Source organism: Elephas maximus, chromosome 19 (genome assembly GCF_024166365.1).
Source record: "Elephas maximus indicus isolate mEleMax1 chromosome 19, mEleMax1 primary haplotype, whole genome shotgun sequence".
NCBI lineage: Eukaryota > Metazoa > Chordata > Mammalia > Proboscidea > Elephantidae > Elephas > Elephas maximus.
The window spans coordinates 12449193-12470812 of record NC_064837.1 but is presented as its reverse complement, the minus strand read 5'-3'; the positions used below and the strand labels follow the sequence as shown (position 1 = coordinate 12470812).

Sequence of the window (21620 nt, the reverse complement as noted above, 5' to 3'; positions counted from 1 at the left end):
AAGCTAAGTAACTAAACACAATACGTAAGTAAACTCCATGGTATGTTAGAAGCTGTCACTGCTGTGAGAACAAAGGTAGCCCCGGCATGCGGGGTGAGGTAGAGGGGGCTGTAATTTTAAACACTGGTAGGGTAGACCTCACTAAGGAGGTGACATTTGAGCAAAGACTTGAAGGAGGTGAGGGAATCATCCAGTGGGATGTCTGGGGAAGGAGGTTTCCAGGCAGAGGAAACAGCCAGTGCAAAAGTCCTGAGGCAGGACTGTGCCTGAGAGGAGAGGTAAGGGGAGAGGGTAGATTGGTGGGGCCTTGTTCGTCACCATAAAGACTTGGGCTTTTACTCTCAGATTAAAAAAAAAAAAAATCGACAACATATTTTTTCCCCAGCTTTCTGGAATTTCTTCCCAGTATCTTGCTTGGAGGGGTTTGTGTGTGGCGGGTGGGGGTGGGGTGTGGGGGGGGAGGGGTGTGTGTGTGGGGTGTGTGTGTGTGTGTGTGTAAGTCTGGCAAAGGCAGGTACCTGGGGGTAGGCAGAGGTCCCCAGAGTTCACAACTGCTCTGGGATCTTCCTCCCACCGCCCTGCTTCCCATGCTGGGGTGTGGCTCATTCCACCCTCTCAATTGTTTTAATGATACTTCTGGCCTTGGGAACTCAGCTTCTCAACCTTAGGGCAAATTAGGTAAGAGGGACCCCTGCCCACCCCACCTCCTAGCCAGTCATCACCAACAGGGGGCGGATTACCTGATAAGGAAGTTAAGCTGTGCTTAGGGCTTCAACAAAACAGGGGCACCAGTTGTCCAAAGCAAAGACGCATAGATACCATGCAGACAGGACACAAGGAAAAGGGAGCCCCACAGTGGAAGGGAACTGGCTGGGCACTGAGTGAAACTGATACCAGCTCCAGTGCGTGTGAATGTGCTGGCTGGAAATGAACTGCATGCAGGGTCACAAGGGCACCCACACGCAAGGTCTTTTAAGCCATGAGGTCCCTACCACTCAACACCTTCCTTGACATCTGTCTCCTATGGTCCCCTCCCATGTAATTGAAAGTCCTTATCTCAGCAGGTCTCTTGGGAGTATGCTATTTCTTTCTAATAAACAAGAGGTGGGGTCGGGCTGTTGAGTCGAACTTGCTACATTCACCCAATATGCAACTGGATCCAACAGGAGTGGTTGCTGAGCAAGGATGGCTTGATTATATTAATAGACTCCAGTCTCTGATCCATTCTGAGAGAACAGTTTCACACATTCACGTCTGCTGATCCAGCAACTCCAGCCAGGAGGGCCAGCAGTGCTCTTTGCCATGATACAAACACAAGGGTACGCTCTTGCGCACGTCCTGGTAAACAACCGATGGGAACTCCAGCCCCCAGATGACAAGCAAAAGCCAGCCATTGCAATCAATTCAATCAAGTTACTTTCTAACTGTGTGGCATTCATGTACAAAGTTATGTTCTAAGTTTTGTAAACAATCATATTTATAACTTTAACTTTAAAATATGTTTGGCATACACGCAGATGTAATATGGCACACCTTTAATATAATAGTAACACAGGTTATAATGTGATACTAACAGCAAACGTCCAAAAATACTGGAAATATTAATATTTACCTAACGCAAAAGTTTTAGTTTACGGATCAAGTGAGTTTCCTTTTTTATTATCTGTCGTGTGGGACATAGTGCTTGGTACTGCTTTATATATGCTAAAAAGGAATAAAAGAAAAGAATTTAGGCACATAAAAAAAGAGGGTGCCAAATTCACCATCTATATATGTTTCTGTTTTGCAACAATGAGTGTTTCTACATTTGTCTTCCAAGAAAACAACAAAAGGCATTTATCAGAACATTACATTTATATTTTATCAGAATATTTATGTATCTCCATTAAAGGAAACTGAACAATTTCTTGAGGAAACAAATTAAATTAAAAATAATAATAAATGAATAAATAGATAATAAAAACTACATAAATGTATTCTATTTTCCATTTCCCTTCAGACTGACTTTCTTTTAAGAAATTGACTGCTATTGTTATGACTTGCAAAACAAACTCGCTTGTCGAGAAGTGGTGCTATTGTTGCAGTGATTATGTACAGATCTCCAAACATAGATGCCATGGATTGAATTGTGTCCCCCCAAGAAATGTGTGTATCAAGTTGGTTAGGCCATGATTCCCAGTATCGTGTGGTTGTCCTCCATTCTGTGATTGTAATTTTATGTTGAGAGGATTAGGGTGGGATTGTAACACCGCCCTTACTCAGGTCACCTCTCTGATCCACAGTAAAGGGAGTTTCCCTGGGGTGTGGCCTGCACCACATTTTACCTCTCAAGAGAGAAAAAGAAAAGGAAGCAAGCAGAGAGTTGGGGTCCTCATACCACCAAGAAAGCAGCACCAGATGCAGAGCGTGTCCTTTGGACCAGGGGTCCCTGAGCATGAGAAGCTCCTCGACGTTTGCTGTTGGTATCACATCCTTACCTGTGTTACTATTATATTAAAGGTATGCCAAATTACATCTGTGTGTATGCCAGACGTATTTTAAAGTTAAAGTTATAAATATGATTGTTTACAAAACTTAGAACATAACTTTGTACATGAATGCTACTCAGTTAAAAAAGGACCTTCCTCCACAGCCCACAGAGAGAGAAAGGCTTCCCCTGGAGCCAACGCCCTGACTTTGGACTTGTAACCTACTAGACTGTGAGAAAATAAATTTCTCTTTGTTAAAGCCATCCACTTGTGGTATTTCTGTTATGGCAGCACTAGATGACTAAGACAATGGGAGTTAAACAATTCCACAAACAAATAAAATGTACATTTTATAAGCTTCGTATACAATAACAATTATATTTTCCTTTTCATTTTGGACTGGCCGGGTATAACCTTACATTCAGCTCCCTTGTCGACCACGTAAGAATGCACAGCGGCGCTATAATCAACAAACAAGCATTACACCGTTTAAAGCGAAATTGGTGAAAGTCAACTTTTTGTTGTGAGAGATCAACAGAATTTTGATCTGATAGATGGCTGAAACAACTAGGTGACTCATCTTCCTTGCTGTAGAATACGTGGAATATTCTTTTTGTAGAAAATGTGATATATAGTCAAAAAACTTAGTACCCCACATCCACTAAAAATTTTATAAACCACTTCATTTCATATGCCACTTTGGCCTTCAATCCCTGATATTATAGTCACATTTAAAAAGAAGTTACATCATGGATGGCTAAGACACACATATACATGTATGTATCTAACTCACATATCCCATTTGAATGAGTGAGTAAACAGAGGAAGGGGTGCCACAAATTATCAGTGTTTAGGGCCTTCACATGCCTTAATCTGGCCCCCTGATCACCAATGCCACCCAGCTGGCCTGGGAGAGCCAGGGACTGGGGCCCAGAGAAATAGGGACAGCGTATGGTGAACGTGGGTGAGGATCCCAGCAAATGTCATACCCAACTGGAGGAGATCTCAGTTCTCTGTCCTCACCCCTTGCCTGCCCCACCTTCTTTCCCTCCTACACACACACACACACACACACACCCTATCTCTCACATAGCTTGACACAATGGCCGGGTGGGGCTGAGGAACTAGCTTCCTCTGTGGAGATCTCAATCTGGGCCCTCAGTTCCCGTCCCAGAAACACGGAGGAACGGGTACTCAGAGACCTCAACAGGCAGCCCACTGCACTCCTAGCTCCAAGGGGCAGGCAGGACAGGCTGAAAATAGAAGGTGCTTCGAAAAAGATAAAGGTAAATTCTTGGGGTGTTAATGCCAAGCCAGTTGCGTGTGAAATAGTGGGATGGCCCACACCCAGGGCCACAGGTTGGAAAATAAAGAGACACGCTGTAGCGTGAGTCAGGGGAGAGATGGCCTTAGAGGAAGACAACACCGTCCCTCAGCTGAGATAGGTGCCTCCTCCTGCCACCCCAGTCTCTGTGCTATGGCCATGCCATCCTCACCTCCACCCCCCATGCACCCCCAGCCCCTGCAGGCCGAGCCCACTGTCCAGAGGGACAGAAGCAGTGCCTGGACACACAGCCATGCGGACAGAGCAAGTACATCCAGAGCAGCCCACTGTTTTCCAAGCCTGAGTTTCCGCCTTTTGCCAGACCCCTTTCCTCTGAGACCCGGGATACTGGGTCCCTCACATCTTCCAGAGCCCGAGTGTGCGCATGTGGAATGTGGTGTGGTTGTGGAGGGGGGGTGTCCGGTTGGGAGCAGGATCTGATTCCTGTTTCCTGCCCCTACTCACTCAGCCCTGGGAGGTGACTGAGAGTGGAGGGGACTCAAGGGTGAGTGCTTGGGGCCGGAATACCTGGGTCCCTGCGAGAGGCCGGAGTAAGGGGTGGGGAAGGAAGCAAAGGCTGGTACCTGAGAGGAGGGCGGGCTCCCTGAATGGGGCCAGGGCCGGGGAGGAGCTGGCCAGCTGGTGAGGTGCTGCCTGGGCCACCTCGCTAAGGGGCTTCCTAATAGAGACAGAGAGCCATTGAGCTGCAAGACTTCACGATCTGCAGCCCGCAGCCCATTTAATTTTTCAAGAACCTCAGCTTGGGCCTGGAGGGGTCAGACTCTCCTGCTGACTCCTGAAGGGAGTTTGGGTATCTCCCCACAACTCCTGACCCTATAGCCTTCTGGGACTGCACCCTCCTTCCTGAGGGAGAAAGAAAAACCCAGGTCCCAGCGTCCTGCCCTCCCCTGGCCTGGGCCTTCAGTCTGGTCTCCAGGCCACTCCCCAGGCATCTTAGCAGGACGCAGGCCTCCACTGAGGCCTTTCCCTGTGTCTGGATGGGAGGATAAAAGACCATGCCCAGGGCCTCCTGGTCTCCTGGGGTCAGAGGCTCCAGGAATCTTCATAGCAGGAAAAGGAGACTAAAAATAATCCGGAAAGGGAGAGTCCAGAGAGAGGAACTGGGAAACGGGGGGTGGAGGGCCCGGCTGGAGCAGGGAAATAGTGATGCATCCCTCACTGCCCAGGCACAGGCATACACACGCGCACGCGCCTGCCTACACACGCACACACTTGCATACTTCTTAGTGGGGCACACTGCACACACTGTACACACACTCTCCATACTACATTCCTACTCAATAAGCACGTACACGTACATTCTCTCACCACATCACACAACTCCTCGGAACTACACACAGGCAGCACGCACACCCCACCCCCCACACTAATCACCATGAACTCAGCAGGTCCACACTTAAACCACACGCACAGACGTGCAAGCACGTAGTGGCTATCCTGGCAAGCTGAAACCCCCTCACTGAGCCAGCCCACCAACCTGGGTTTCTACTTCGGTGCCCCCACCCCCAGCCTCACCGCCTCCTCTGGCCTGACTGTGGCAACAGAAGCCAAATGGAGGTGGAGAAAGGCTGCCCCGGAGGGTCTAGGGCCCTCAGGAGGTGGAAAGAGAAGGAGGGGAGGGAGGCGGAGGAGACAGAAGAAAGTGGAAAAGAGAAGGAAGGAGCGAAGTGCGTCAGCCTTCCCTCTCGACCCCAGAATCCTGGCTCGTGCGCGCTCCTGCAGACGATGTCTTTCCGCCTTGATTGCTGTGAGGGCACAGGTCCACTCACCTTCGGGACACTGAAGGCCTCTCTCTCGCCTGCCCTCCTCCTCAGGGAATGACTCCAGCAGAGTGCCCCATTCTTCTGAAGAGCTCTGAGGACGATGTCCGCCCAGTCCCTTCCTGCAGCGACACCCCCAACTCAGAAACCTCCTCGGATCATCCGCCTCCGCCCTCCTTCTCGCCCCCGGGGGGGTGCCCAGACACCAGGGCTCCCCCACAATGGCTCCTCCCCACAAGAACCTACCCCCACCTCCAATGATGCACCAACTCCGATGTGCACCCCCATCTTCTGGGAGCCCCCAGCCACGTCCCTCAAGCCCCGTGCTCTTCTGCCCCCCTCAGCTTCTAGAGCCAGCCTTGACTCCCCAACCTCCCCAGGCTCATCTTCTAGTACCCCCAGTCCTGTGTCCCAGCGCTCCATCTCCCCAGAGCTTGTTCCCCAGTCTCCGGTCCCCCCACCCAAGCCCTCCAGGTCACCCTGCACACCTCTGCTCCTGCTTCCTGCCGCCCAGGCCCTGGCCCCGGATGGCTCCACTTCGGATGGCTCCACCTCGGGCCCCGGCACTGGCACTGTGCGGAGGCTGGCTGGCAAGTTTGAGTGGGGGGCTGAAGGCAGGGCTCAGGCTGCCGATGCCCTGGAAAAGGGTCCCCAAAGTGGAACGGATGTGAACCGGGAGAGAGAGGCTCCCCAGGGCATCCTTGCTGGGAGTGGGTCCCAGGAGAACGGCGCTGTGGGTAAGTGCAAGGCGGCGCTGGGGTGGTCCCAATCCAGTTCATCTTTATTTTCAATACTTTAAGAGGGGGCACTTTCAGGGGCTGAAATGGATTTTGTGTTTAGAAAATCTGGTTTCAGTATCTCTGAGGGTTTTGAAGAGAGTCAGAGTTGGGAAGATAGATGCTTGGAGCTGGACCTCGATGCTCCTGTGGCTGGCTGGGTGGTTACAGTCAGGGAAGAGGCTTGGGCAGGTGGGGCCAGGCCCCAAGGACTTTCTCCTTAGGACATCCTTGTGTCCCACAGATGCTCCCCTGGCCTGTCCTCCCGGCTGCCCCTGTGTCTGTCATGTAGCCCGGCCTGGCCTGGAGCTCCGATGGGTGCCTGTGCGGGGCTGTGAGGATGGCCCCAGGGTCCCCAGCCGGGTCTCCCCACTGCGAACCTCCCGTTCCCGCCCCAACCCTCCAAACAGCAGCCACCCCCCAGTTGTCCTCACGTCCTACCGCTCCACTGCTGAGCGTAAACTCCTGCCACCCCTCAAGCCCCCCAAGCCGGCTTGGGTCAGGCAGGATGCCGCCATCCCTGGGGACTCGCCACAGCCAGACCTGGGTCTGCCCTCCGAAGATGGAATCCAAACAGGTACACAGCACCTCTGGGCTGTGAAGGGAAGGGGTAGATGGAGGTGGGGGAGTCTAAAAATCCAGGAACTACGACCCCCGACAGGCCCTGGGCTTTTTATCCTTTCATCAGCGGCTTCTCTGGGGCTGACGGGAGTTGTAGTTTCTGTAGTAATAGTCTCTGCTGTGGTCGGAGCTCAGAGTCCTGGGCTGGGGATCCTAGAGATTTGCTCTCTTCACTCTGGGTTCTCTCTCCAGGGGACAGTCCTGATGAAGCTCCTCGCAACGATTCTCCAGCAACCATGGAGGGCAGGTACCAAACAGCCACCATTACTCCCTCCCACTCCCATGGTCCTACCTGAGGGCAGACTAACCGTCACGTGTAGTTAAATACCACTTTCACAAGGTGGAGTGAAGAAGGGCTGGGACTCTAGAGACAAGCAACCCTGGTTTCTGTTCCCAGTTCTGCCCCTTATTAGTTCTGCGACCTTATAATATACCTTTCTGAGTCTCAGTGTCCTCATCTATAAAAAACAAAACACAATACAAAAACCCTTGCTGTTCAGTCGATTCTGACTCATAGCAACCGACCCTACAGGACAGAGTAGAACTGCCCCATAGGATCTCCAAGGAGCAGTTGTTGGATTCGAACTGCTGACCTTTTGGTTAGCAGCTGAGCTCTTAGCCATTATGCTACCAGGGCTCTGCTCATCTACAAAATACCTATGAAATGCCACCTACTCCACAGAGCTGTTGGGATATGATATCAGCAAAGAACTGGGCTCTGTTTTAGTTGCCTTCCCCCTGGTAACTATTGCCCACAGATCCACTGGCAATCGTGAACACTTCTTCTCTGTTATCTGGACTTGTTGATTGTCTTAGATTCCCCGACTTTGTCAGAGTTAATCCTGGCCCATTCATTTAGTCAACAAACATTTACTGGCTTGGAGGAGTAGGTGTGTGATGGTGCTGATAACCAGAACAGGGGGCACAGGGAGCCGCAGGTGGTGGTGGGAGGTGTAAGAATCTGGGTTTGATCATGTTGACTTTCATCGAGGCACAGACAGGACATTCTAGACAGTGGTTGCTAAAAAGACAGGGACTTGGAAGTCCATGGTATATAATGGTGGAGATAACAGGCTGGGTGGGCCCCAGTTAGGTCAGGGCCTCCCTGCAGCAGGCACACAAAAAAAATATGGGGTTTGATCTGGGGAGCTGTCAGGGCTGTGCATACAACCATGCAGGCTGGGCACTCTCTTATGCTGTCGTGTGCATAGCACCCCCTGGAGGTGTGCACAGCAGTGGCTCTGGGTCTCCCATCCCTTTTTCTCTCCACAGGGAAGAGGAGGGGCTGGAGGGGCTGAAGGAGCAGAACTGGGAGCTGCCCCTGCAGCATGGTAAGGCCTCTAACCTCGGGGTCCCTGTTGTGACCATCAAGCAGAGGGGCAGGGGTTTGGGGCACTGAACCTCCCTGATGTGTTCCTGTGCTTTCCAGAACCCTTGTACCAGACCTATCGAGCGGCTGTGCTCTCAGAGGAGCTCTGGGGGGTTGGTGAGGATGGGGGTCCCTTTCCAACAAACCCTGGAGAGGCTCCAACTTTAGCACGGCCTCCCGGACCTCGAAACACACTGTGGCAGGAGCTTCCGGCTGTTCAGGCCAGCGGCCTCCTGGAGACCCTCAGCCCCCAGGAGAGGCGCATGCAGGAGGTGGGTGCACCTGGGGTTGGGACCAGCCAGACCCAGTGTAGGGGAAGAGCGGGGCCGAAATCCTGGGCTGGCCATGAGCTGGGCCATGAGCTATCTGGGCTTTCCCCTACTACCCTGTCCTTCCTCAGAGCCTGTTTGAGGTGGTGACGTCTGAGGCTTCCTACCTGCGCTCTCTGCAGCTGCTGACTGACACCTTTGTGCTCAGCCAGGCACTCCGGGACACGCTAACCCCCCGGGATCATCACACCCTCTTCTCCAATGTGCAGCGAGTCCAAGGAGTCAGTGAGCGGTCAGTAGGACCACTGTCCTTCTAGGAGACCAGGCTCCAGTGCTTCGGCACTTCCCTGGCTTTCTCCCCATCCTGGTCCTACTCCTCCAAGGAACCAGTCTGTTCCCAGCTCTTCCCTCCAGAACCCAGGAGGCCTGGCTCTCTGTCCCTCCATTGCCTGTTTCCCTCACGCCTCCAGGTTTCTAGGAACGTTACTGTCCCGTGTGCGCGCCTCTCCTCACATCAGTGACCTGTGTGATGTGGTGCACTCCCATGCCGTGGGTCCTTTCTCAGTGTACGTGGATTACGTGCGGAACCAGCAGTATCAGGAGGAGACCTACAGCCGTCTCATGTAAGAACTCCTCAGAGGTCTGGGCGTGGGGAGACAGCTGGGGAGCAGGGTTGGGGTCTCAGTCAGAGAGGCTGGGGAACCAGATCAGGGGCTGGGGAGGGGTTTGAGGCAGAGGCTAGCCACCTGGATTTTCTTCCTGCAGGGACACGAACATGCGCTTCTCTGCAGAGCTGCGGCGGCTGCAGAGCCTCCCCAAGTGTGAGCGACTCCCGCTGCCCTCCTTCCTGTTGCTGCCCTTTCAGCGTATCACCCGGCTCCGCATGTTGCTGCAGGTGCCCGTCCTGGCTTGGGGAGTCTTCTGCCCCACTAGCCCAGCAGGAGAACTCTACCCAGGGGCCTTTTGCCTGGTCATCACCATTTCCCACCATCAACACCACCAGTTGTCTTTGAGTAACTCTGACTCATGGCAACCCCATGGGTGTCAGAGTAGGACTGTGTGCCACAGGGGTTTCAAAGGCTGGTTTTTCAGAATTAGATGGCCTGGCCTTTGTTCTGAAGCACCTCTGGGTGGACTTGAACCTCCAATCCTTTGCTTAGCAACTGCATGCACCCAGAGACTGCAAAAAGTCTCCTGAAGGGAGTGATAATGGAAAAAAGGCTGAGAAACACTCTTCTATTGCAAGCTGGAGACTCTGCCTACCCCAAAGCCAGGTCACTCAGTGTAGTGGGGATCTTAGTGTAAAGAGTCTCCAACTAGATTATCATCTTCTTAATGGCTTATTCAGCTTTATACATGCTCAGTGTTGACAACATGATAATAATGATAATAACTGTAACAGCTAAGTGTCTGTTGAGTGCTCTATTCCAGACACTGTTCTAGGTGCTATGTACCCATTTAACCTTTCCCAAAACCTTATGAGGGGAGGAACTATTATTTACCCCATTTTATAGATGAGGAAACTGAGGCACAGAGAGCTTAAATAACTTGCCCCAGGTCACACAGCTAATACTCGATGGGGACAAGACTTCAATCCACTTTTAACCACTCTATGTTATTTGCACTAATTGTTGTGGTTAATAAAAATTAAAATAAAATAATCACTACCCTCTTTTCAGCATTTACTATGTGCCACAGACTATGCTAAGTACTTTACATACATTGCGTTGCTGAAAATCCTTACGACAGTGCTATGAGGTGGGTATGATCCCTGTTTTACGGATGGGGAAAGTGAGGCTTCGAGAGGTAACATGACTTACTCAGGGTTATGCAGATGGTGAGTGGTGAGGTCTCTCAGCCTTGTTGAAGAATTTTCTCCACCAGCCCTATGATCTCTAAACTGAGCATTTCTCCAAGCCAGCCAAGGTCTTCTGAGCTGTGGCCCCTCTGAATCCCAGGACCGCAGAGCAAGGGGTCTAGTCGCCCTTTCTCCTTGTCCCCAGAATATCCTGCACCAAACAGAGGAGGGGTCCAGCCGCCAGGAGAATGCCCAGAAGGCCCTGAGTGCTGTCAGCAAGGTGGGTAGGAAGGATGCTGAGGTTGGGAGAGGTGGTGAGGTCATAGGGAGAGATGGAAGGGGTGGCAGGGAGTAGGGGCTGTTCTCTGGGGTGGGTGACCTGGCTCCCCTTACCCAGATCATTGAGCGTTGCAGCGCTGAGGTGGGGCGCATGAAGCAGACTGAGGAGCTGATCCGGCTCACCCAAAGGCTGCGCTTCCATAAAGTCAAGGTTCGTCCCTGCCCAGACTCCCCACTTTCCCTTTCCCCAGAGTGCTTCGAGGCCACCCCCTCCAGAACATTCTGCTTCCTCGCAGGCCCTGCCCTTGGTCTCCTGGTCGAGGCGCCTGGAGCTGCAGGGGGAGCTGACGGAGCTGGGGTGCCGGAGGGGTGGTGTGCTCTTCCCTTCGCGTCCCCGCTTCACCCCCCTCTGCCTGCTGCTCTTCAGTGACCTGCTGCTCATCACTCAGCCCAAGAGGTGGCTCCCAGGGAGGGGGGGCACCCAGGTGGGGTGGAGGAGGGGGCCAGGTGAACCCCTGCTCTCACACTAAACCTCCTCTGTCCTGGGCAGTGGACAGCGGCTGCAGGTTCTGGACTATGCTCATCGCTCCCTGGTCCAGGCCCAGCAGGTTCCGGACCCATCTGGACCCCCTACATTCCGCCTCTCCCTTCTCAGCAACCACCAGGGCCGCCCCACCCACCGACTACTCCAAGCTTCATCCCTGTGAGTTGTGTCTCTGCCAGAAAACACCCTTGGGACCCTCCCCTGACCTCTCAGACCTCACCAACCTCTTGCCCAGTCTCTCCTCTGTGACCCCTGCCTAACCCCTGGGTCCACCTGTGACCCCTCCCATATCTTCACCAGGTCAGACATGCAGCGCTGGCTGGGAGCATTTCCTACCCCAGGCCCCCTTCCCTGCTCCCCAGACACCATCTATGAGGACTGTGGTGAGTCCCCAGGGGGGAGGAGGGAAGGAAAACTGAGTCTTAAGGGGAATATAGGGGAGGAGCTGAGAAGAGCCTTGAGTCTACTGCAGTGTCATCCACCCCCAACCAGAATGTTCCCAGGAACTGTGTTCAGAGCCTTCTACACCATCCAAGACTGAGGGACGGAGTCTGGTGTCCAGGGATCCCCCTAAGCACCTGCATAAGAGCCCTGAAGGTGGGAGATTGTTACTTATTCATTCAATAAATACTTATTAAGCACTACTAGGTGCTGATCGGAAACACTGGTGGTGTAGTGGTTAAGTGCTACAGCTGTTAACCAAGAAGTTGGCAGTTCAAATCCACCAGGTGCTCCTTGGAAACCCTATGGGGCAGTTATACTCTGTCCTACAGGGTCACTGTGAGTCGGAATTGACTCGACGGCAGTGGGTTTGGTTTCTTGGTTTAGGTGCTGATCGGAAACCCTGGTGGCATAGCGTTTAAGAGCGACAGCTGCTAACCAAAAGGTTGGCAGTTTGATTCCACCAGGCATTCCTTGGAAACTCTATGGGGCAGTTCTACTCTGTCTTATAGAGTCACTATGAGTTGGAATCGACTCGACGGCAACGGGTTTGGTTTTTTTGTTTAGGTGCTGATCACTGTTGTAGGCAATCCCTGTGAGCTGAACACATTGATTCTAGCAGAGGAGGCAGACAATAAAGAATAAGCAAAATGAATAACAAAATCATATAGTACATTAGAAGGTGACAAGTGCTATGGGAAAGCCAGACTGGGGCAGAGTAAAGGAGGTCAGGAGTGCAGGGTTGGGCAGGTTACGATTTTAAATAGAGAGGCTGAGGTGGACCTCACTGAGAGGGCAGCATGCGAGCCATGGATTGACGGAAGTGAGGGATTTAGCCACATGGGTATCTGGGAAAAGCATCCCAGTCAGAAGCAACAGTCCATGCAAAGGCCCGGAGGCCTGGCGAGTTCGAGGAACAGCAAGGAGACCAGTGTGGCTGAGGGGAGTGAGGAAAGGGGAAAACAGCAGGAGATGAGATCATAGAGGTAACAGGGACCAGATCATGCGGGTCCTTGTAGTGGTTCTAAGGACTTGGGCACGGGCTCTGAGTGAGATGAGCAGTGATTGCCAGGTTTGACACGTAGGACCCCAATGCTCCAGGCTCCTCTGCTAATTCCCATACCCACCATGACCCTTAGAGCCTTAGACCCCCCTTGGGCCTCTCTCTTCCTCCTCACCTGACCTCCTCCACCGTTCTTGGGTCTCTGTCTTTCCCCAGGCTGGCTGAAGGGGGTCCCTGGGGTCTTCCCCCCCCAGTTGGTGTGTGAAGTCACAGGAGAACATGAACGGAGGAAGCACCTTCGACAGCACCAGAGGCTTCTTGAGTCTGTTGGGTCCTCTTCTGGCCCCTCCAGTGCCCCCCCACCCTAATACAGGCTGGGAACGGGGCACCTGTTGGGACAGCTGGCAGTGTGGCCCATGGACACAGAGTTGGCTAAAATCCTCAGCCAGAGAGGACAAAGCCCACTCATCCATGGATTCACTGTCAGTGAAAACACTACCTCAGGTGGCAGCCAGCAGAGACCAAGCCTGGGGCGGGGCGGCCAGTGGCAACAGGGCCACTGGAGCCTACAGCGATGAGGAACGGGGACGGCTTGAATGCGTTGCCAATGGAGGCAGAGGCTTGGGGAAGACCAGTCGCCACTGAGTTGACCCTGACCCACGGGGACTCCGCGTGTGCCCCACGGGGACTCCGCGTGTGCCCCACGGGGACTCCGCGTGTGCCCCACGGGGACTCCGCGTGTGCCCCACGGGGACTCCGCGTGTGCCCCACGGGGACTCCGCGTGTGCCCCACGGGGACTCCGCGTGTGCCAGAGAACTGTGCTCCATCGGGTTTTCGACAGCTGATTTTTTGGAAGTAGATCACCAGGCCTTTCTTCCGAGGAGCCTCTGGGTGGACTCGAACCTCCAAGCTTTCAGTTAGCGGCCAGGCAGTTTAACTATTTGCACCACCCAGGGACTCCAACTCAGGATGACTCCACGTGTGCACAGTAGGACTGCTCCACAGGGTTTTTATGGCTGTCAGCTTTTGGAAGCAGATTACCAGCCTGTCCTCCGAGGTGCCTCTGGGTGGGTTCAAACCACCAAACTTTTGGCTAGTAATCTAGTGCTTAGCCATCGGGGCCACCCAAAGACTCCCAGGGACAGTGCAGAGCAGTTAATGGGTGCTAAGGCGGCCAAGCCCTTGGTTGATGAGTATCCCTGCTGTGGTTATAGCCAAGGAGTGACCACGCTAGGTCAATCATGCAATTTAAAAAAGCACACACTGGAGATAAAGTCCTAGGATAAAATAGCTAACAGGGATGAGCAGGAACCCACCCAGCCAAAGAAGATGGTGGCCTGGGTCCCAGAGACCAGTAATGACCCTACTTGGTTCTACAGTAATGATGGGTCCTGCCCTTTTAGACAGGGAAGTATTAGAGTGTATTCCCAGGGTGCCTCTCAAGCCACATCCCCTTTTCCAGGAAATTCCAGAGCGTGTGTCTCAGAGAATGTGTGTGCGTGCATGTGTGTGTATGTGGCGGAGGGTGAATCTGTTGAAGATAGTGTGTGTGTGGTGATTGCTCCCCACCCCTGACGACTGTGTTCCATTTCTTTCCTCACTCCCATTTTCCCTGTTATTCTCTCCAAAAAAGACACTTGGTCTGAGCTCCAAAGGCAAGTGTGCTGGGAGCGGTTCGAGGCCAGAGCTGGAGTTCTGGGTCTCTTGGAGGCCAAGGTTCCATGACACTTGGAAGGTGATGTTATTGGAGCAGCCAGGCAGCCTGGCAGAGGACCTCAAGGGACTGAGGACGGCCAGTACCTGGAGCCCGAGGCCCCCTGAAGTCTGCAAGCCCTTCTTGCCCCACAGCCTGGCCTCCAGGACCCCTGCTAACAGAGCCTCCAACCTGAACTCCAACCAGTCGGCCAGTCACTGACTCAGCCTTCGGACCTGCTGTGGGACCTAGGGCTGGGTGAAGAAAATGGCAGCTGTGGATCACAGGCCGGCTGGTGAACTCCCTGGGCTTGCTTGCCTTCTTCCTGGTGCTCTCACAGAAACACTGGGCTAAGCAGTGGGGCGAGAACAGAGAACTGGTGTTGCTGCCCAGCTCTATCCAGGGCATCTGCTTCCAGATGAGAAACTGCCCCCACATGATGCCTGAAGGAGGGGAGGGACAGAGACAGAGTGGAGCAGACCACTGTTGGCGACTGTGGGCCCAGGCCTGGGACAAGGCCATCCATGGGCTAGGCCATCCACGTGGCCCCTCTGCTCATGCTTGGCAACTTGCCTAGGACAGAAACTTCTGCACTGACTACAGGAAGTACAGGGACTCTAGGAGTCTCAGAGGGAGGACACAGGCATTTGGTGTGTCTGTGCCTTTGGGGACTCACCTAGCACAGTGGTTGGCATACGGGAAACCCTCAATAAATGTTGGTGGAGTTATATTGAGGCTCTTCAGGGGAGTGTATGTCTCAAGGGGCAGTGGTCACCAGTGGTTTTCTAAGGGGAATGGGGCTGGATGCAAAGGGATGCTTCAAGAGCAGAGTCCTGCTGGTAACTGGGGCTCAGAGACCAGGCCCAAGGCCTGAGTATGTTGGCCCACCCATAGCTCCCGAGGGATCTAAGATAGGGGAGGGAGGTTACAGCTGCTGGGACGGAGGGCTGCTTTAGGCTGGGGCAGAGGACTGGGCAGGGCCAGGCATGGCTGGGACTCCAAGAGGATTATGGGAGATGCGGCAAGAAGGACAAAAAAAGCAGTCAGCAGTAAATGTACTTTATTGACCAGCCAAATACCTCTGTATTTAGTTCAATTCAGCACCTACTTATTGAGTGCCTTTGATGTACCGGGCACTGCTGCAGGTGCTGGGGATACAGAGATGAAAAGGACAAGGTGCTTGTCCTCAAGAAGCCTACGTTCTAGCTGGGGGAGGCAAAATTACCAAGCAAACACATTAGTAAGTAAGATAAAGCCAGACAGTGGCAAGTGTTATGAAGACAACACAGCCCTGGCTGTGACAGAGAATGTCATGGGGCGAGGTGAGGTGGCGGGCAGCTTTAGACTAGGTGGTGCCCTGATTGTGTTTGTGCAGGACAAACAATCCTGAGGAGGGTGGTCTGCAGTCTGAAGTTCTGTCAGGGAGGGCTGAGGGGCATGAAGCACAGCTATGAGAAAGGGGCAGTGTTGGGGGCTGGGGAACATGGTGCGTGAGGAGAAAGTAGGTGGGAGATACGAATGTGGATCAGGTAAGGATTTGAACTACTGGCCTTTTGGTTAACAGCTATAGCTTGCCATAGGTTTTAACCACGGCACCACCAGGGCTCCAAGAAAGACAGACGAAGGAAAAGCTGCGCAGGTACAGGCAGTACAGATGGCAGTGGGTAACTTGGCTCATCCTGAATTCTCTCCTCCCTTTCTCAGGCATCTACCTCTTTTCGTACAGCTGCCTGCTGGTGCCCATCATCCTCTCCTCCTGGGTTGCTCCATGCACTTCTTGCCTCTCTGAGCTGCCTTCTGTGGGTCCTCGTAGGTGAAGTAGGAGAGATCACCGGAGGAGAAGCCTCTCAGTGGTGCCCTGTCTGAAACTGCTGGCATGGGGGTGAGGATAGGGGTTGGTACAAATGTCCCAGGTGGAATAGAGAGATTCACTGACCCACTTAGGAGTCCTGGAGCTGCAGTTAACCCATTCCTTCCATTTCTATCACTCTGGGGAGGTGGAAGAAAGGTTGTCAAAGGGTTAGGAAAGGTGCAGGGGTGTGTGTGGGCAGGGTGTCTGAGGGGACTGGGTGGGGAAGCCGGGCACCTGCTGGGAGGTTTCTTTCTTGCTTGCCTGCCTGCCTGGCTTCCTTCTTCCCACCTTCCCTCCCTCCCTTCTTCTCTTCCTCCATCTCACCCTCCCTCCCTCCTTTCTGAGTTTGTGTGCTCTGTCCACCCAGGGCTCTGCTCCGTGTATTTGTGGTCTCCATATTCGGGGGTCGATGATAATGCAGATAGGGCACTGACCTCTCTTGGCTCTGGCCCTTCTATGGGCTCTGGGCCAACGTCGAAGTGACCATTTTTACCAGCGAGCTAGGAGGGCTTTAGAATCATGACCACAAACAACAGGTGCATAAGAGGAGCCTCCCTCCTCCCTGCAGCCTGCTCACTAGCTCTCTCCCCTCTTCTACCTCCAAGGGCCCCTCGAGCTCACTTCCTGCGCTTCTTCCCAGAGCCCCTCGGCCTGGCCCAGCTCGCCTAGACGAGACAGGCTCTCTCCATCCCTGAAAGCTGCGGGTACCTGTCCTCCAGGCCGGCCAGCACACCAACCAGGTGCACCCTCCCCGTCCTTCCCTCCGACAGCTACATCACGAGCCGGGGCGACTCCCACAAGCCACCCCCGCCCTTGCTTTCCCTGCACGCCCCCTCCTGACTACGAGAGCGCCCGGGCAAGACCAACGGGAGCCTGCCCTCGGGCCCCCCGACGAGGCCCGGCCCCCTGGCTCCGCCCCCGGCGTGGCTCCGCCCAGCCACGCTCGCGCGCTTCCGGCCGGCGGAAGGAGACGCGCGCAGAGGGGGGGGCCCTGCGGCCCGGACTTCCTTCCGTCGGGGTTTTCTACGACTTCCGGCCGGGGTGAGCTCAGTCTCCTGGTTCTCAGGGCTCGCCTTCGACGCTAGGCGGGGCCCGGGGGTGGGCCGCCCCGCGGAAGAATCCTTAAGTGGAGGCGCTGTCTGTCTCCTCGGCGCCGGGAATGCTGGGCCGTCGCGGGTGTCCCGGCTTCCTGAGGGCCGGGGCTGACCGTCTGAATCCTCGCGGCGTTTAGCTGGCTGAGTCGACTGGGGTTGACTTCGGGCAGACTCGGTCCCTTCCGCGGCAGCTCACGAGCATAGGCGGCGGCGGGGCTGGCTTTTCCCACCGGTCCCTGACGCACCTGTGCCGCCGGGCACCCTGCCTCGGGGCTTCGTCTCAAACTGCTGCCCGGCCGACCCACTGACTTCTGCAGTCCTGTCGCACTCCTCCCGGCCCCTCGATTTCCTGTTTCCTCCTTCCCAGCATTCTGCTGCTCCCGTCCCCTCTCCAACTCTAGGAACCACCTCCCCTTCTTTTCCGAAACCTTTCACCACCCCATCCACCTTCAGAAATCTGAAACTGCTTGCTGTGGGAAGGCGTTAGGGGTGAATCAAGATTTTTAAGAAAAAATACAAAATGCGAATAAAAAAAATGTGGTACCAGAATGAGTATTTAGAAGGAGTATAAGACAGTAAATTGATCATTTAAACAGTTGACAAGGAACCTTATTTACAAAAACCCAGAAAAATAAGAATTTTATGAATTTGTTGACACATCTCTCAAATTTTTCTTCTGTGATTCTTAGTTGGTTGCTCTCATTTCCTCTTCGAATGACATCAATTTCATAATACTTTTCCACTGAGAGGATAATTCAGCCTTCGAGCACAAATGTATTATTATTACTTAATTGTTGTAAAAGTATATGTAACAACACTTGCCAGTTCAGCATTTTTGGGTGTACAATTTAGTGATACAAATTACATTAGCATGTTGTTCAAGCGTCTCCCATAATCGTTGCCAGATTTCCCATGAAAGTATTTATTATTGAAGTTTCTCTCAGCTTCACTACTTCTTATTGGTAACGGCATATACGTTTCCAACAATATTGTCAAATTTGGGAAAGCATCTACCAAGTTTCACGTATGATCTCGTACAATTTCAGGGCATTTCAAGTTTTCTTATGCAGTGACTGATCTTGAATGCACTTTGAATTGACAGCACTCACGAACCACTGTTTCCACAGATGTTCTCATTCTAATTACATGAGTTTTGTGTCGAATCAGCAAGAAATTTAAATATTTTTCCAACCTGTATACAGGATCCGAACTTCTTCATTAATTGGATTATCTAAGAACTTTTTCATTATTCCATACTTTGGTTTACTGAACATCATATGTGGAAGTTTTATCACTGGAAGATTTGTTTTTTCAGGCTGATTTGCTGAGGCAATTATGCGTCCATTTCTTTTGGAAGCACCGGATTCTCTCAGGACAAGATGCACCAGATATTGCCAAAACACCACCTTAGACTTGGGGATTCATCAAACTTTAATCTTCCACACAGACATACTAGCTGTTTGTAGTCCTGCTACAGGTTTGTGCCCTGCAAACACAGGAATTCTGATACATTTTAATTTCTGTGGTTACCATAAAAGTACGTACTGCATTTTTAGTTACAGATGATGCATGGTTGAGGATATTACTGGCAGGTGAGAATGTCAGTTTTGACTAGGCGTAGATAAAAATCAAAGGCTCCACTTTCAAATTTGTTACATCTCATGATAGGAAGAACTTTACTCAGACTAGCTTCTGGCTCTGGATCTTTCAAGTTAGATTCTCCTCCACAACCCACATATTTCTGGTAGGCAATGTCGAATTTATTCATACTGAGATTCCACCTCTGGTCCTGTACCTTTGTTTTAAAATAGTAGGTGATCATCAGAGTGGATGTTAGGAGTATTTCTAGAAACCATTATTATATTGGGGCCCTGTGACGCAGTGGTTAAGAGCCACGGTGTGTTATGGCTGCTAAGCAAAAGGTTGGCAGTTCAAAAACACCAGCTGCTCCTTGGAAACCCTATGGAGCAGCTCTACTCTGTCCTATAGGGCTGCTATGATTTGGAATCAACTGATAGCAATGGGTTTTTCTTAGATTAGGATAGCTAGCAATGAATTAGATACAGCAGTGACTGTGAATACATTCTTATATCCCATTGTATTAGTTACTGTTGCTGTGTAACAAATTACCCCCAAATTTAGCAGCTTCAAACAACATACGTTATCTTACAGTTTCTGTAGGTCAGGAATTCAGGTATGGGTTATCTAAGTCCACTGCTCTATGATCTTTCACGAGACTGCAATCAAGATGTTGGCCCAGGGTCTACAGTCTCATCCGAGGGCTCAACTAGGGAAGAATCCACTTCCACACTCTTTTAGCAGTTGTTGGGAGCATTCAGTTTCTCACATGTTGTTGGACTTGACAATGAGCACTCTAAAATTCAAGGCACTTGGCATGGCTGAGGAATCTAGCTAAAGCTACATACATTATCTTTCCCCGGACCTTTCCCCGGTTTTAACTTGACTCTCTCAGAAGTGACTTCTACTTTGCAAATTCTCAGAGAATATTAAACCCTCTGTGGGATGGAGCTTTGCTGGAAATGAAGACAAAAGGATACCAAATAGGGGATCTCAGGAAAGATTGGTGTAAGGCCCATGAGAGATGAGAGAACTGGCCGGTAATGATTAATGAACGTAGGTTCTGGGGCTAGCCTATCTGCATTCAAGTACTGATTCTCTAGCTAATCAGCTGTGTAATCTTTGCAAGTTAATTAACCTCTCAGTGCCTCAGTTTCCTCATCTTGGTACTGGGGAGGTGTTTTGGATTGAGCTGTGTCCCCAGAAACACGTTGGAATCCTAACGCCTATACCTATGGATGTAATACTGTTTGGAAATAGATTTCTTAGTTATGTTCATTAGAGCATATGTGAGCAGGGTGGTGTACAGTGTGGCAGCAGGGTCTGACCTCCTCCAGCATCACAAGGGGAGGGGAATCATTATCAACATTGACGGCCCAAGGCTGATTGCTATGAGGTGGAGGTCAGACATATCTCCACCCTCCAACGTTTTTACCAATTCTGACAGGAGCCGTTTCTCCCATTGCACTCTCTGCTTCTCTTACAGACCATACTCACAGTTATGGGGTCTATTAGGGAAGTAACAGGTCATGATTCAGGATCAGGAACTACTCAGGATTGTTTTTCGATCAGGACAGCTTTTTCTCAGCTGTGCTGGCAGGCTGGCCCTCTCTAGCCCTAGGCCTCTCAGCCCCTCAGCCTGGCCTCTGGCTTGCTCAGCTATTAGCTCTGCCAATAAGTGCCTGGGGACACCCTACTCCACCAGGAAACCTCCTGCTCGAAGATGCTCTGCTCTCTTGCTCTGTGGGTCAGCACACCCACTATAGCCACCTTGCTCCATGGGCCAGGAAGCACCCCCATGCTGTCTTGCGTCAGTCTCCTGGTTCTATTGCTGCCATTTCTCTGCCACAGCCAACTTACACCATCTCTGGTATTACAGCTCTCTCTCTGGCTTTTGGGTCTAGGAGGTTCTTAGCACAGGGACTGGGTCCAAAGGATGCATTCTGCTCCCATCCCTTCTTCTTGGTGGTAGTGAGGTCTCCCCCTTGCTCTGGGATTGTGCTACCTGCTGAGGGAACGGAGGCCCTCCAGACTCAATGGGTCCTTGTCTTTCTCTTGTAAGAATACACAGAGGAGACAATTTTGGGTTCAGCTCTAACAGGTATATTTTACTTGTGACAAGTAAAAGGAGTCAGTGGGGGGTTATGCCTCTTCAAAGGACTGACTCAGAAAGGGGAGGCAAGGCTAGGGCTTATACGGGTTTGGTGGAGACAATAGAGTAATGAATATTTAGTGGGTTTCTCTCAAGGGTGGGTACTTCTCAGAACGGTGGCACATACTAAATTAGGTTGCACATGCATCTGGAATCCAAGATGGAACCCGCTGATATTCAAGATGGAGTCCTCTCAGCAGCCCTTGCACACTGATCTTTGGTACTACATCGCCATCTTCTGTGGGCTAAGGAAGGTTAAACAGCGGTCACACTTTGTTCTTCTTTAAACAGCGGTCACACTTTGTTCTGTGCATGTGGAGCCTGTAAGGGGGGAGGGACTAGGAAAACACTAAGAAGGAGATAGTAATTCAAGGGTTGTTTCAACCTTATCTCCTGCTGACAGGGTGTGATCCCTGTTTTCCCAACTCCTGAATGGTAATCTTTTAACAGCTCTTTTTGTTCTGCCAGCACAGTTAACAGTATCTGTCTCAATTGGTTCTCATTTTTAAGCCTAACAGGGTGGCAAAACTGACCAGTCCCCTCTTTAGGGTTCTATACATCTTATTTGCATGGTCCC

At 52.0% G+C, this 21620-nt stretch overlaps 1 protein-coding gene across 4 annotated transcripts; it reads left to right on the top strand.

Annotated features, from left to right (window-relative positions):
- Positions 1–3647: 3647 nt before the first annotated feature.
- Positions 3648–15173, top strand: ARHGEF15 (Rho guanine nucleotide exchange factor 15). 4 transcript variants are annotated; one of them, XR_007514162.1, is made up of 17 exons: positions 4245–4297; positions 5628–6310; positions 6594–6926; positions 7163–7217; positions 8243–8301; positions 8400–8611; positions 8740–8900; positions 9079–9231; positions 9374–9503; positions 10612–10686; positions 10804–10896; positions 10982–11142; positions 11236–11388; positions 11530–11612; positions 11722–11826; positions 12890–13741; positions 14308–15173. XR_007514162.1 is itself a non-coding variant. In XM_049860870.1 (16 exons), the coding sequence occupies exons 2-16, from the start codon at positions 5677–5679 to the stop codon at positions 13039–13041; spliced, it is 2559 nt and encodes an 852-aa protein (XP_049716827.1). In that variant the 5' UTR covers positions 3648–3754; positions 5628–5676; the 3' UTR covers positions 13042–15173. The 4 variants fall into 4 exon arrangements, 3 of the variants coding, with proteins under 3 accessions (XP_049716827.1, XP_049716825.1, XP_049716826.1); XM_049860870.1 differs by lacking the exon at positions 4245–4297 and adding an exon at positions 3648–3754 and having other exon boundaries at positions 12890–15173; XM_049860868.1 differs by having other exon boundaries at positions 12890–15173.
- Positions 15174–21620: the final 6447 nt, after the last annotated feature.

Excerpts from the sequence above, each read along its gene's own strand:
- ARHGEF15 (XM_049860870.1), top strand. The coding sequence starts at position 5,677 with ATGTCCGCCCAGTCCCTTCCTGCAGCGACACCCCCAACTCAGAAACCT. Across the intron at positions 8,901-9,078 it reads GTCCAAGGAGTCAGTGAGCG|GTTTCTAGGAACGTTACTGT; the intron begins GTCAGTAGGACC and ends TCACGCCTCCAG. Across the intron at positions 9,504-10,611 it reads GGCTCCGCATGTTGCTGCAG|AATATCCTGCACCAAACAGA; the intron begins GTGCCCGTCCTG and ends CCTTGTCCCCAG.